Source organism: Bacillus rossius, chromosome 5 (genome assembly GCF_032445375.1).
Source record: "Bacillus rossius redtenbacheri isolate Brsri chromosome 5, Brsri_v3, whole genome shotgun sequence".
In the NCBI taxonomy this organism is placed as follows: Eukaryota; Metazoa; Arthropoda; class Insecta; order Phasmatodea; family Bacillidae; genus Bacillus; species Bacillus rossius.
In genome coordinates this window covers 61912640-61927584 of record NC_086333.1, presented here as the reverse complement: position 1 = coordinate 61927584, position 14945 = coordinate 61912640, and the positions used below count along the sequence as shown (strand labels likewise).

The 14945-nt window shown below is 34.8% G+C and overlaps 2 protein-coding genes across 2 annotated transcripts in view; one reads left to right on the top strand and one right to left on the bottom strand.

Moving 5' to 3' along the window:
- Window positions 1–12968, top strand: part of LOC134531886 (delta-sarcoglycan) — a 140082-nt gene extending 127114 nt beyond the window's left edge. Inside the window, exons 7-8 of the mRNA XM_063367899.1 lie at window positions 837–960; window positions 8760–12968. Coding sequence (XP_063223969.1) covers window positions 837–960; window positions 8760–8969 — 334 coding nt within the window. The 3' untranslated portion in view covers window positions 8970–12968. The remainder of the gene's footprint in view (window positions 1–836; window positions 961–8759) is intronic.
- The window catches only part of LOC134531887 (uncharacterized), a 347014-nt gene that overhangs the window by 297621 nt on the left and 34448 nt on the right, over window positions 1–14945 (bottom strand). The window lies entirely within an intron of this gene.

The window sequence follows — 14945 nt, the reverse complement described above, 5'->3', positions numbered from 1 at the left end:
GCTTACTTCTATTAATTATTTGCATACATAATTAACGTTTGTGTATTATTCCGCCAAGTTTGTATAGCTTCTTAACGAGTGTGCATAAGTACTCGCACCCATTTATTTGTCTGTTAGAAAAAGTTTTTAATCATCGTACTGATTTATTGGGGGAAATTAACCTCCTGTACTTCAAATTCCTTAAAAAGAAGACAGACCTCTTGCCACTGTGCTACTTTTTCACGTTCAGCCATGTGTTCTTGGTGTAGAGCTGTCCGGTAACGGGCCGTTACCACAACGCCGAAACATCCCAACGCCGAACCACCACAACGCCGAACGTACAATAACGCCAAATACCATAACGCCGAATGCCAAATTGACCGCAACGCCGACAGCTAGAAAACCGCTGTGTACCACAACGCCGAAATTCAGTAACGCCGAAAAATGTTGCTGTGGGGAGGGGGAGTGGGCCACATGAGCAAAATGAAAAAAACAACTGAATGCATTTGTGTGCTAACCTTACCTAACCTAACCTTTGTGGCAGTCCTGCAATTACATTTTTCGGCGTTAATGTATTTCGGCGTTGTGGTAATTCGGCGTTGTGGTACACAGCAGTTTTCTAGCCGTCGGCGTTGTAGTCAATTTGGCATTCGGCGTTATAGTTTTTCGGCGTTATTGTACGTTCGGCGTTGTGGTATTTCGGCGTTGTGGTGCGTCCCCTCCGGAGGTAACTATGTTCTCTGGTGTGTGCGGTGCAACCAGCTGTTGGGGACACGTTCAGGGTGAAAACGTTCGAGGGATGCGGTGTTGATGGGTTTTTGTTTCTCGTGACTGTTTCCAAAAAAAAAAATGTCCAGGCTGGAGTCGCCCACGAGGTCTCTGGAGGTGCGCGCGCCGCTCGGGGTGCTGATCGAGTCCAGGGCCGGAGACATCGCCGCCACGTGCCTCACCGACCTCAAGCTGCAGTCCCTGGCTGGAGCGGTGAGTCGGGCCGAGGCCACGTTCGCCATGTTCGCCATGTTCGCCATGTTCGCCATGTTCGCCATGTTCGCCATGTTCGCCATGTTCGCCATGTTCGCCATGTTCGCCATGTTCGCCATGTTCACCATGTTCGCCATGTTCGCCATGTTCGCTGCGCCACGCGGCCACGACAGGACAGTCCAGTTCGCGACTATCGGAGAGACGTGGGATTCCAATGACGATTCTGACGATGATAAGATTCTGCTGGCTCTAACAGTATGTGAACGTAAAAAAAAAAAAAACGGGTTCAAGAATTTTATTAAAAAAAAAAAAGAATTTGAAGAATTTCTTAATTTTATGAAGCAGTTGCTAGTGAGGACGGGAACCAAATTTATGGATTATTTCAGGGTAAAATCCTCCCTTGGAATGAAATCACTAATAATATTGCCCTGCATATCATGCCTTCTATATTCTTCCATCGATTTATTTCATAGACGTGGCTATTTTCGTCACCTTTAAATTAACTATTCCGTCGACTCGACTATTCAAAGCGCAATACTGCGATAAATTAATCTTCATTAAAAGCAAACGCAGACGTACAGCACGATTCCGCGCGAAAATCGATGATTTTTTGTTTATCTGCGCATGCGTGGAGTCAGCAATGGTTTAGGAAAACATCCGAGAACCAAACACCTGGTGACGTCGCCAACATAGCGATCATAGCGAACATAGCGAACATAGCGAACACAGCTTTGTGTGGCCAGTGACACAGCTGGCTATATTTTACTCGCGTAGCGAACGTCGCGAACACAGCGAGCACAGCGCCATGTTGTGGCCGCAGCTTTTACACTTCATGTCACACATTTCACTCTCGTTCAAAGGGGCCGTCGCTTCCCGTCGACAGCTGACTACAGGCCTGCACTCAACACGCATACGAGGTGCGTTCCTAAAGTAATGACAATGATTTAAAAAAAACCGTATTTATGCTATATCCTTCCAAGTATTGGCCTTGAGGAGCTATACCGCGGTTCCGGCGATTTTTCCACTCTTCATAGCTAAGCTATTAAAATAGATGTAACTATTCCTTGTTAAAAAAATGATAAAAGTATAGAGGAGAGCTATCACTTATTACTATACTGAATAGAAAACAGTATGCCTATATTGAACCACTATAAAAATGTCTTATTAATTTAAAAGTAAAACATATTTGGTAAACAATTTAATGGACAGTTATTCGTAACCCATGAATATTATATGCCCGCATATAGATATGACTTATTTAAAAGTTTTATATATTTAATAAACATAGTAGGCCTGAGATAACCTCACATAGATATATTACTATAAGATTTTTTTTTAATAAGCAAGGTTGTTTTCCCGAAATGAGATCCTAATTTGGACAATAGTATCCAGACAGTGTGGCTAAGGAAGTGTTGGTACGTGTTTATGAGCCAAAAATTCGCCTGTGGACAGAACAGTGTGGCAGGGTGGGTTGTCGTGATGAAGCGCTAGAGCATCTTGCGTGTGAAAACGATGTTGAGTTTGTTTTTAGATGCGAAAGGAGTGGTTCACAAACAGTCCGTTAAATTAAACACAATCTGCAGTAAATTTACCTTAAAAAAACAAACAAACAAATAACTTTAAAATATATACACAGCGTTTTCCGCTGTTCATAACCCGAGAAAATAAAAGTTAGAATAAAAAAATCTCTATATTTTTAGAACAGTTCTTTTTCCAACGTAGAGACTTTGTTTACTATATCGCATAGTGATTGCGTGTTTTTTATTACCAACGATTTGATTATCTGCTTTCCATTCATGTTCGGAATGTTACTTCATTATTTATTTATTTATTGTCGTGAGAGAACACTTTACTCTCTAGCAGTCCTGTTCAGCGTTCGTTAATTGAATTGAAGAGCTGTGACGCATAAGCTCTGGATGTATTCTTAAATTTGAAACCATGTTCCCTTTTATACTATATGCCATTTGTTTGTGGTTTGTATATTTGTTTATCCTATAGTCAATTCATTTAGAGTTTGTCCTGTTTATAACTGTAAACATTGGTGCATGCTTAATATAAAAGAACATTTGTCAAAGTACAGTAATCGTCACTTATAAAATGAAGTCCAACTGCCTTAAAAAATCATGGATTTTAAAGACATATTTTTGACGTGATAAAGTCTTACAAATCGATGAACGCCGGCTACACGCACGAAAAATTGTCACGTTCCGCCTGAGCCGAGAGTGCAAGAACCGGCCAATCCACCGTGAGAGAAAATCTTCTATAATATCAAACAGGTTAAGGCGGGCTTTTTAACTAATTGTACGTGATTATTTTTAAACAAATTATTTAAATTAAATTTGCAAAAACTGTAAATAATATTTGAAAATTAAAAAGAACGCAATTTTTCAACAATGTTTTTTTATGACGTTAGCACGTAAAATTATCGTCCGTAAACCGACTTTACAGACAACCCCCGTTTTTTTTTTAAACTAAAGTTTATAAAGTTTGTGGTCTTATTAACATTAGATTGATATATAGGAATTTAATCATAAATAACAAAAAAAATTAACATCTACAAAACAATAAAAACTAACGGTTTTTTGGATCACCACAATAAGAGTAAGGCACTTAAATATTTAATGCGTTTTTTTTTATAAAAAATCACAAAAATTGTTCTGAATTTACTTCAGAACATTACGAGTACTTTTTAACTCAACCAGTTATGTCTCCCCTTGCATTCACTTAAATCTACACTAATAATATAAAGAGGAAAGATTTGTATTTTTGTGTGTATGTTTGTAATGAAAAAACTCAAAAACTACTGCACCGATCTCAAAAATGTTTTCACCAATAGAAAGCTACATTCACGCCGAGTAACATAAGCTATATTTATTGCTAGAAAAGATAAGGAATCCTTACTAAAACTTTAGTAACGTAACCCAAGTTGTAAAAATTATGCCATAAAACATCTTACATCGCATGCGCTGCGGAAAATATTGATGATAGAACAAAAGTATGTCCTACAATATTAAAGAACATATGAATAACTACAAAAAAATTTGCGATACTATATGTACAAATATTATCGTTATGTCACAATAACCTCTTTTTAAATTTTAAAAGTTGATAGACCATGTTATTCATACTTCTGTTTAAAACGCTTTAATTGTTTTACCATTGTAAGGTTTGGCCCTAAACCTCGGGCAAACCAAACAACTTCCGCAACCCGCAACACAGTAAAACTCCTATATTGCCCCGTACCGCGAGCGCAGGTAAACCCAAAAAAAAAATATTAAAACCCAAACTAGTGGCAGGCTTAAAAAATACTAATAAGATTGCGAACAGTGAGAGGAGGCAGCAAGTTAAAAAAGACGCAAAAAGTATATGGCAACATTTAATAAATATATATAAATATACCACAAAATCGTTTTATCACAAATCGGCGCATCCATCATAAAATACATACCCTATTACTACTTATAAAAAAATTGCTATATAATAATACTAAAAAAAATACTTTAACAATTCCCCCAAAGAAGTATAATTGGGATCATATACTTCGGAGCTTCAAAAAGTGAAATGTAATTACCAAAAAGGCATTAAAAATATATAAGAATATATTAATACAAATACAAATATAGATACGCACCGGGCGTAGCACTACTGTAAATACCAATTAACAAAATTTACCATCAAATAGGCGAAATCTAGCAAAAATTTGACACACATTAGCATCCAAATATATATATTAAACATTTAGCAAATTACAAATTATAGGTTAACAATCCCTTCTCAGTTAAGTCATTTTCTAACGGTCGATGCCTTTTTTCTTCCACGTCTGGCAGGGATTGGGTGAACACGCTGAACGTAAAATCCCAGTTTCAGTGTTATTAGTCCGTTAATTTAAATCTCAAAAATCCACAAATTATAGTTTCGCACCAGGGGTCAAAGGGGTCAACGGGGCGGTGGCACGGCTGGCACTTACTTGCTTTTTTGACGTCGTGATGTCCGGTCACCAAATACACTCGTTTGCTCACGAGTGTTTTTAATGGCAAACCCTTGCCATAACACGTTACCGTAGCTGCAGGTAAGTGTACGGATATGACGCCATACCGTCTTGGAGTTTTTTTGGCGCACATAATTCATCCTTGAAAAATCCTCGTGACATTCACACACGCCTCACCCACCACTCGCGTTTCATCGTACCAACGCGTTCTAAATTATATATATGAACCCCGTTTATATTCAAAAAGGAACACTCGTATTCAGATGTTCGACCGGCAAGTCACTTCGACGTGGAACCATCACCATGGCCAACCTGCGTTTAACTCACGTCCGCGCCCGCCCGGGCCCACCAGGCGACTGCCGCTCGCCAGTCTCCCCTGACGTCACACACTCAGCTGTTCTGCTCGCGCGCCGCCTAGCGCAGCGATTACCAAAATATTCGGTAGTGTCCTTGAACTTTCCAGACCAATTTAATCACTTAAAATCTTAAAATTAAAAATAATAAGACTAAACAAGAATTACAATTTCCTTTTTTAAAACAAAATATAACAAACTTAAATCCAAAATAACTCTTATTACCAGGGCATCCGAAAAGGTTAATAAAATAAGTAAACCATTTCTGCCAACATAAACATTATCAAAGGTAGAGGCTGTAGCACACATGCTACATACACCATGGAGGTCGGAATGTCGCCTGGCACAGCAATACTCGCGACGCGCGCTATGGTTATCTATGGATTATAGGTTTGTTTACGTTTGACGAGGCATGAGGCTCTTTCCTCTTTATAATCTACACTATAATAGTAAGTATTTATCAAAAGTTCTATTCGTTATCTATGGATGAGAGGTTTGTTTACGTTTGACGTGGCACGAGGCTCTTTCCTCTTTATGTAGATTTAAAGAGATAAATAGAGATAGAGAGATACATATGTATATATGTAGATATAAAGATATAAATAGAGATAGAGATATACATTGATATATATATATATAGATGTAGATAAAGATAAATATATATTTAGAGAGATGGATACATGAAAATACTTCAAACATATTACAAAACAAAACTGAATGAGGTATTGCAATGCATGCCGAGCATTAACTATATAATGGAATCTTTTCAATATTAGTAATATCTTATTTTTCAGCTTTTTCTATAGTGCTTTATATAGTCTAGATTACAAACAGACCACCAATTTTTTTTTATAGCATACAGGTAAATAACGATACACTGGCACAGTTTGAATGAGTTTCGTCCTTGTTTAGGTTCATCGTTGGGTTTATCTGTTTGACATCAGCTGATTTAATTTTTTTTCCGCTGGTGTATGTTTTCATTTAGAGTTCTTATTTTTCATTTATTAATTTTCACCATGTCAAACAGTGCAAAAATGCAATGCCTTATGTCCAAGAAATTGTATTAATTTACAAGAATAACATTGATATTATATATAAGCACCAACAAAACACTGGGTAAGATGACTGAAAAATCACACACATTGCTTCTACGTATGTATTCACCCTGCTTATCTACACTAATATTATAAAGAGGAAACATTTTTATTTTTGTGTGTCGGGATCTGAAAGTGATATAAGTTATTTTGCACACTTGACATTAAAAATTAAGAAGATAATTACTAACTACATCTGATTTCGAAAAAGGTCCTCTTCACCCTGTGTTCAGCCCGGGCAACGCCGGGTACTGCAGCTAGTCGTTAATAAAATGATATATTTTGCATATTTGAATTTCAGAAACAAGGGAGCTTCTATGGGTGACGGTATAACATTTGCCTTATCGGATATTCATAAACATCATAAAAATCTAGTTAAAGCGTAAGTGGTCCTACTTTTGTTTTATGATTCACCAGTAAAGATATGTTCAATTTTCTGGAAGTTTTTTTTTTATTATCTGCAACACATTTTTCAGCCAGGATATTATAAAAACGCTAGTTTCGGATTACCTCCCTCCTAATTATAATAACGTTATAAACTAAAAATATTAATCCCAAAGATATGAGTTAACTTCAAAAGGCAGTCCCTTTAAATATGCGTTTGAATAGTGTTGTGAATATTGGACATACTTTCAAATATTGCTTTACTTATTTTAATATTGTTCGCTTTATCGCTGTTTTTCTTTTTTATATATTTGTGAGATTGTAAATATGTTTGTAAATTGTCAATCAGAACCACCTAACCTCTACTCTTGTTATTCTATTGGTCTAATTTAAGTTTGAGTTCTATTGAAAATCTTTTGGTTGTTTTTATTTTTATTTTTTATGTGTAACATATTATCTCTCTGTATACGACATTGCTGGGAGTACTTTGAGAATGTGATGGAAGTTAAGTAACGGAAATGTGTAACAACCACGTGAATAACACAAGAATTTGCTCTTTACCGAGGTCAGATGTTAAATATCACTGGAGAATACTGAAAGACTCACATTTTTATCGCAGCTGTTTCATTATGTAGCATAGTTCAAAAATTCTGTACGCTAATTAAAATGATTCAATAGTCGTAGTAGCTGCTCCAGCAGTGAATTATAGCTGCGGGTGCAAAAACTACGTGTGATTGGTGTCCATATATTTAGTTTAAAACACAAGTTATTTATATTTATTGTGGTTGGCATTATTTTAAAGAATTATACGTTAAATTTCGTGTCCTAATGAATTTTTATAAGTGTACTAGCTAATGCCCAGCATGCTTTGCAAGCCTCAATCATCTATGTACAACTCTATATATCAATCTACATATATATCTATATCTCTCTACCTCTTCCTACATGATCTCTCTATCTTTCTTCTCAATACACCATTATCTATATATATCTATATATCTCCTTATCTTTCTCTAAATATTAATCTCTATGTCTCACTATCTCTATATCTCTCTACCTCTCTTTAGTTCTCTAGATCTCTATATATCTCGCTATCGTTCTATCTATATTTATCTCTCTCTAACTCTCTAGCTCTTTTATCTTTAATTTATTTCAATTCTGTCATGCATATACACTATTTTAACTTGTGTGTTTCTTTAATTAAATAAGTTTTTGACGTGATAAAGTCTTATAAATCGATGAACGCCGGCTGCACGCCCGAAAAAGTGTCACGTTCCGCCTGAGCCGAGCGTGCAATAACCGGCAACCACCGTGCGAGAAAATCTATTATATCAAATAGGTTAAGGCGGGCATTTTAATTAATTGTTCGTTATTATATTTAAACAAATTATTTAATATAAATTGGCAAAAACTGTAAATAATATTTGTAAATTAAAAAGTATGCCATTTTTATCAATGCTTTCTTATGACGTTATCACGTAAAATTATCGTCCGTAAACTGACTTTACAGATAACCCCTTTTTAAAAAAAATATATTTATAAATATTTAAACCCGTCTTTATTTTTCATTATTATTGAAACAAAAAAGAAACAATACATGAATTAACTATGTATTTATATAATGATTCAAATCACAAATAGTTGCTTATAATCATTCACATAGTCACAACCTATAAATTATAATAAAACAAGTGTTCTGTTCGTTACAAACTTGCAGATTTTGTTGCATAGCATTAAAAGAAAAGCATAAAAGTGCAAACTATATATGTTAAAGGAAAAACTTTTTTGGCCAACTTAATGCGTGGTTGGAAAATTTTCTAATTATATTTGTTGTTTAATGTATTTATTTTTTCTTGAAAGATTGGTTGGTGGAACAAAAAAAAAATTACTTAGGGGAAAAGAACTGAGAGAACTGAAGTGTCTGGAGCCAGTGTGGGATCCCAGCAAGTTATGAACGGAGCTCTCTGGTGTGTCCTGCAGGTGAGGCTGGACTCGTCCAACGTGTACCTGCCGGGGCTGCGGACGGCCAAGCCGCCGGGCAGCGGCGCCTCGCCCGCCCGCCAGCTCCAGCCGCCGAGGCAGCCGCGACACCAGATCTACCAGCTGTGCGTGTGCAGCAACGGCAAGTTGTTCCTGGCCACGCCCGAGGGGCTGTGCGCGGCCGACGACGACAGCCTGGTGTGCCGGTGAGGCGAGCCGCGCCGTCCGGGTCCTCGCGAACACGAGACGGAACGGGGACGGACCGGAGCAAGGAGAGGGAATCCAGCAGGAGCGACGAATACCGAACGGGGATCCGCGCACAGAAGCGTTCGTGACGGTTCGGGCAACATCGGAGACCATCGGACGCCATCGTTTGCGATCGTGTGCAATCGGTAGCCAATCGGGTGCCATCGGTGTCAATCGGATGCAATCGGGAGCCCTCGGGCGTCATCGGATGCAATCGGGAGCCCTCGGGCATCATCGGATGCAATCGGTAGTCATTCCGAGTGCTTTCGGCAGCAGTCGGGAGCCATCGGCAGCGATCGGGCGCAGCAGGAAGCGCATCGAGAAGTTTCGGCAGGGCGACTCCATAAACAGCTACCGCTTGCAGTTACGTGTGTGTGGAGTTATCCGAGAAGAACCATCGTATTGAGTTGCGACCAGGTGAATGCACAACCATGAAGCTATCAGTACTATTGCCTATTCTTTGAAATTGGTTTTTACAACGATCGTGCAGGAGCTTAAGGAACTTGAGCTTTATTTACAAGAACGAGTGTGAGTTGAACATAACTTCAAAAAAAGTTCATGTTGTTCATTAATTCATGTGATTGGACGAAAGTGATATTTGAAATACAGACAATTTGAACGCAGGTCTTCCTCTAACTAATGCTTAAATATGAAAAGGTTTGTGTATGTTAGGTTGAGCTAAAATTAATAAACCCAATTTGTGTTTGTGAAATATCCAAAGCAATTTACTGTTAGGTTACAGTATTTCGAAAATATTTTCTTTTTATGGTGTTAAGTTATAGATAGTATCTCAAGTAAAATAATTACAAATTTTCATGCAATTTTAAACTGCATGTGCTATTCTTTTAATATTCTGTCAAATATTAAGATCATTTTTATTATCACTACAAGTAGTAATTTGTTCTGTGAATCAGAAAATATTATTAATTTGTAGTTTGTCCTAAGCAATTCAAGTGATCATAGCTAGCTAAATTATATGTTGTAGATTTTCATTTTGATTATTTTATATTTTATACTTTTTATATGGTAGGTTTGAAAACGTTAATTCCAAAAACTAAAATTTTGTCTATTTATTTAAACTGAGATCAAATAAAATAACCCAGACTTCTAGAGAAATCTCATAAAAATTTTCCTTTTCATCTGTTTTAATGCTATAATAATCTTTGAAATGCTCACCTCCAAAAAATAACAAGCAGACTTATGTTCTGATATCCAAAATTTTCGGTTTTTTTTAACACAAAAATACATATAAAAAACCATTACTTTTTCATTATCTCTAAACATAAAATGTATTTAATTCACATTACAGATTTAATAATAATTCTTATTGACTCATCTTTACTTAAAAATCACAGTATTTAGTGTATGTATTCTTAGTTTTTATTTGATTTATTTATTTCGTCACATTTTTATTTTATTTTAGAGAGAGGACAATTCGTAACAACATGGCTTTTATTGTAAAGTACAATTCATTTTTCTGTTCTTTGTCATTTCGTGTCTCCTACTTTATCTTACTTTATTTACCGGTTTTAAGATAACGTCAGGGTCGGAGGAATCATAAACTTTAAAAGAAATAATTGTTAGTTGATCAGTAATAGTTGTATTGTTTCAATATTTATCTTAGTCTTTTGCGAAGTATTACAGTAACTATGGCAATGTCTTAATTTTGAATTAAGTTTTCTTTGCCAAAGCAGTGGAAGTTTTCAAAGAAAGTGTTTTACTGGTTACTGTAGTGAATTTCATGTTTATTTAATTTTTTTGTTTAATATTCTATTTCGCTATATTATATTTAAAATCCCAGCTACTTCAGACTATAGTATCTATCGAATCAGATAAAAAAAATTTTGAAAGTAATCAGCAGTGGTCAACAGGAATAACATTTCCCAATAAATGCTAAAAGTTCACCTTGGAAAAAAATTAAATATGAATTTCCAGCCTAGGTTTATAACTCGGATATCTCTGAAAGGCGAGCTTAACACTTAACTTTCTGGCTCTATTCTATCAGTTAATCAGTATATAAATTGGCCCCCATTTGTTACGACAAACTCTTAGTTTCTTAGTTTGCAAGTCATATTTACCTACTAAGCTTTGGAGAATTTCAAAAAATAAAACAACTTACGAAAATTCTCTGTTTTTCAGCCAATTAGATTGATGACACTACCATAATGTTTGGAACTTCAGCGGTATGACAGGTTTTAATATTTTCTTGATAAATATTATCAATAAGAAATTGTTTCGCAAAACTTCAATACTCTTATCGGAGGTCACATATGGACCACAAACCCAATTTATGAAGTTTTTCATTAAGTAAAGTAAAATGTTTAGGTTTTAATCACTGTCACAATTTATTTGTCACAGTTTATTTGTCACAATGACCCAAATAATTTTAACCAGAATAGGTTTATTGGTTAGAAGCATCCAAATCTGTTGCGTCTTTTGACATGTAGTTTGCTAATCCTATGTATGACCTAAACATCATCTCATTAAAAACTCCGGCTTTTTCATTTAATTAATCCTTGATAAATTTCTGGCACGGAGTGGATCAGTCTATTTCAGCGTACGTTCAATAATAGTCTTTACGTTTTAATTTACACAATGGGCATTATGTTATATAGCCACTGAAAATCAAGAATATATTTAGTATGCCAAATTTAAATTCCATGCCTCCTTACTTAGCTCTTGGTGTTATTTTAGAACTTTTACATTTATCTAAATTACCCGAACAATATTTAACTAAGTCCAATTTTAACATAACTTATTGTACAAAAAATAATTATTAGGAAAATGACATTAGGAAATGTTCTAAGAAATACCAATAAAACTGTTGAAAACAGAATTACCTCAACAATATTTAAACTAAAAATATTTTTTTAAAACTAAATGTTTAAATAATTAATTTTTTAAAATATTGACTACATTATTTATCATGGTCTGGGGCCGAAACTAAACCTAATATATATACAAGTATTTAGTACTTGTAAAGAATGAATCTATAGTAAAAACATTTTTGTCTCATTTCATCAAATGAACGGCTAGTTAGCCTACTAATTTTTTTTCTTTTACCCCTGTGTTTCAGCACAATATCACTTGTAAAGGTAACTTAAAAAAATATACTAGACACAAGTGCGGTAATATGTTTCCCTACAATTGAAGTAATAAATACAATTTTTGTTACTGACAGCAGCGGAGAGAAATAATTTAAAACCCTACATATTTAATTTTGTTTATAAAACAATATGTTCTGTTTATAAGAACTTTTTAGCTTGTGTTTTTATTATGACCGCTGTATTTAAAATGCATATATGTATCAATGTTTAAACTAACAAAAAACATTGTGTTTGGTGAGATCGAAGACAATGATTTAAGGTCTTAAGACTTAATCTTACGGCAAATTGATTATTAAAAATTTTTTTCTGCAGCTTAGTGCAATCATTATGATAATTGTAATAGTTTCTACAAGAAATTAATAAAAAAATATAAGTTATTGTTTTCCTAGATGTTTAATTTTCACTGAAGTTAGTAATGAACTGATTGTATTGCATTTCTATTACATTTATCTTAAAAGGTTAAAAAATTTGTTCTGACAATATTTTATTTTACTATCAACTTTTACGACTGTATACTGCAAAGTAATACTCTTAGACATATCACTTGTATATTTCGCAGTATCTTCATGTTGTAACTAAAAGCTTAATTCATACTTAAATTGTACATATCGTATGAATACGTGTGTAAATATCTCGCTCAGTATTTGAAATTAGCTTCTCCGTTGCCTTAACTTAGATTGCCTCACTGAGCCACACGCCCTTGATTGGAAAATGTGAAAGCAGCGTGGCTAACGCTAAATGTGTTAAAGAATAGATGTTAACTATGAAATGTACAGTGAATATTACGTGCAGTTGCTATGACTGGTTAGAATGTAAAGTTGAACGATGTCATAGAATAAATATAGTATTGTTTTTACGTTTGAATTTATTTAGACTGACTCCTACATTCAACAATCCTGCCAAATCATCACTCAAAGTATGAACAAAAAACTCAACATTAACGTCTCAGGGAGAACTTTCACATTTACTTAAAAATTAGTCGCAATTGAAAGCTAAAATTAGTTATTTTTTGTGTAATATAATAATTTAATTCAAATGATTTAACTTATGAGAAAAATTAATTTGGATTTACATAAATTATTTTAAATAAAGTATCAAAATCAGGCAATAGTATTTGTATTACCGTGGCCTTTTCTACCACATAATATTAATAAATATTTATAGTAAAATGGATATGCACTCTATTTTCTATCTTACACATTCAAAAACAATGCACACACATAAAATAATTCTGGGTGGGATGTAATAAATTATGGGAGTGTCTTAAGACACGTTCTGACTTAATGTGACTCAAATATAAGTTCCTAAAGCTATAACTTCAAAAACTCATAAGCATTTATTAAAGAAATTTTTTAAATACTAAAAAAATCTTCCAAAAATTATTAAATTCACCCGATTTTGCTTGTGGTACACCACTTATCTTTAGGGTGAATTTCCAAATTCATCAAGCATTTTATTGAACAGCCATACATTTTTCTCCAGGTTTTCGAGTTATTATTTGAAAATACTCTACGTCAAACATCCCAAGAAGAGAATTCTTTAAGACCACAATATCAGATTTCTAAGGACGATTTGTTTTGTATAGTGGAGACCAACCGTCCAGCGAAATGTCAGCGCGGTTGTGAAGAGCGTGAAAGGTAAGCAGGTTGGAATGGGAAGTAGGGCAAGGTATGCGTTTTGAGGGAGAATAGCCAACCAGGTTAAACAATTTCATTAGGCACGACGTTGACCATGTAATGCTCTACAAATTGCTAAAAAGTACTTTACAACATGTTTACTTTGTAGGTCCCACCGAAATTTTAAGACCATCAGTTTATTTTTAAGATTATAATGTATTGAATATAGACAAACATTATAAATATTTTAATACCTGGTTACTTTATTAATTAATACATTGTTGATTAACAAGTTTTTTATCCCTTATTTGAGTATTTTTTGTTGAACCAAAGAATATTTAGAGTTCTACAAAATCTATACTACGTCAGAACTATTTTTTTTTGTTTTTGCATTAGTTTGGTAACACCAGAAATTGTTGGTATTAAAACCAACAGTAGTAACACTGTTTTCAAGTTGAACTTCTAAACCGGTATGCAAATTGCAGCTCTTCTACGCATCGCTTATTGCCTACCAGCCAGTCGGGAGGGGTGGTCTTCTAACAACTCTTGGTTTCGTAATGCGATGCATGAATATTGCGCCCGGGAAAATGTTAGCCAGGTGCAAAAAGTGGGGAATTTGCGTCCTCACCAGAATGGGTGGAAAAATGGTACCCCGCGATGTTGTTTGTGGTTTTCCCCAGTGATGTTGTTTTTTGTCTATCTCCCTTGTCATTTCACTCACTTTTAGTATGACGTGCTATCTAAGGATACGAACCGATTTTTAATTTCTTTTTAGAGGAGGCAAGTTTTCCGGACTTAAGCGTTTCGAAATAAATATTTTTGAACCTACCGTTTTGCTTAAAGCGCTTTTTTTTTGCATTGCATTTTGAGGCAATCATTCCATGTTAATATCCCGTGGCTTGAAAATATGTAGCTTAACAAAAGAGTTTTTGTTTTGTGGATGATCTAGCCTATTAACTTTTTCCTTAGCCAGTATAAGCTACAATTTTAATTTCGCAAACCTTTTACAAAATTATTAACAGCTCATAACAAACACACATAACCTTGCGTTAGCAGTAATTCTGCTGTAGATATTGCAGGAAATAAATGGCGAACCTGTGACTTTTAAAAATCTCCGTAGTTACGGAGCACAAACCGATGCCATTTTACACCGAATTTTAATTGTGATTCTTTTCGAAAAAAACATTGTCATAATTTTTTTGTTGCACTCTAAGTAC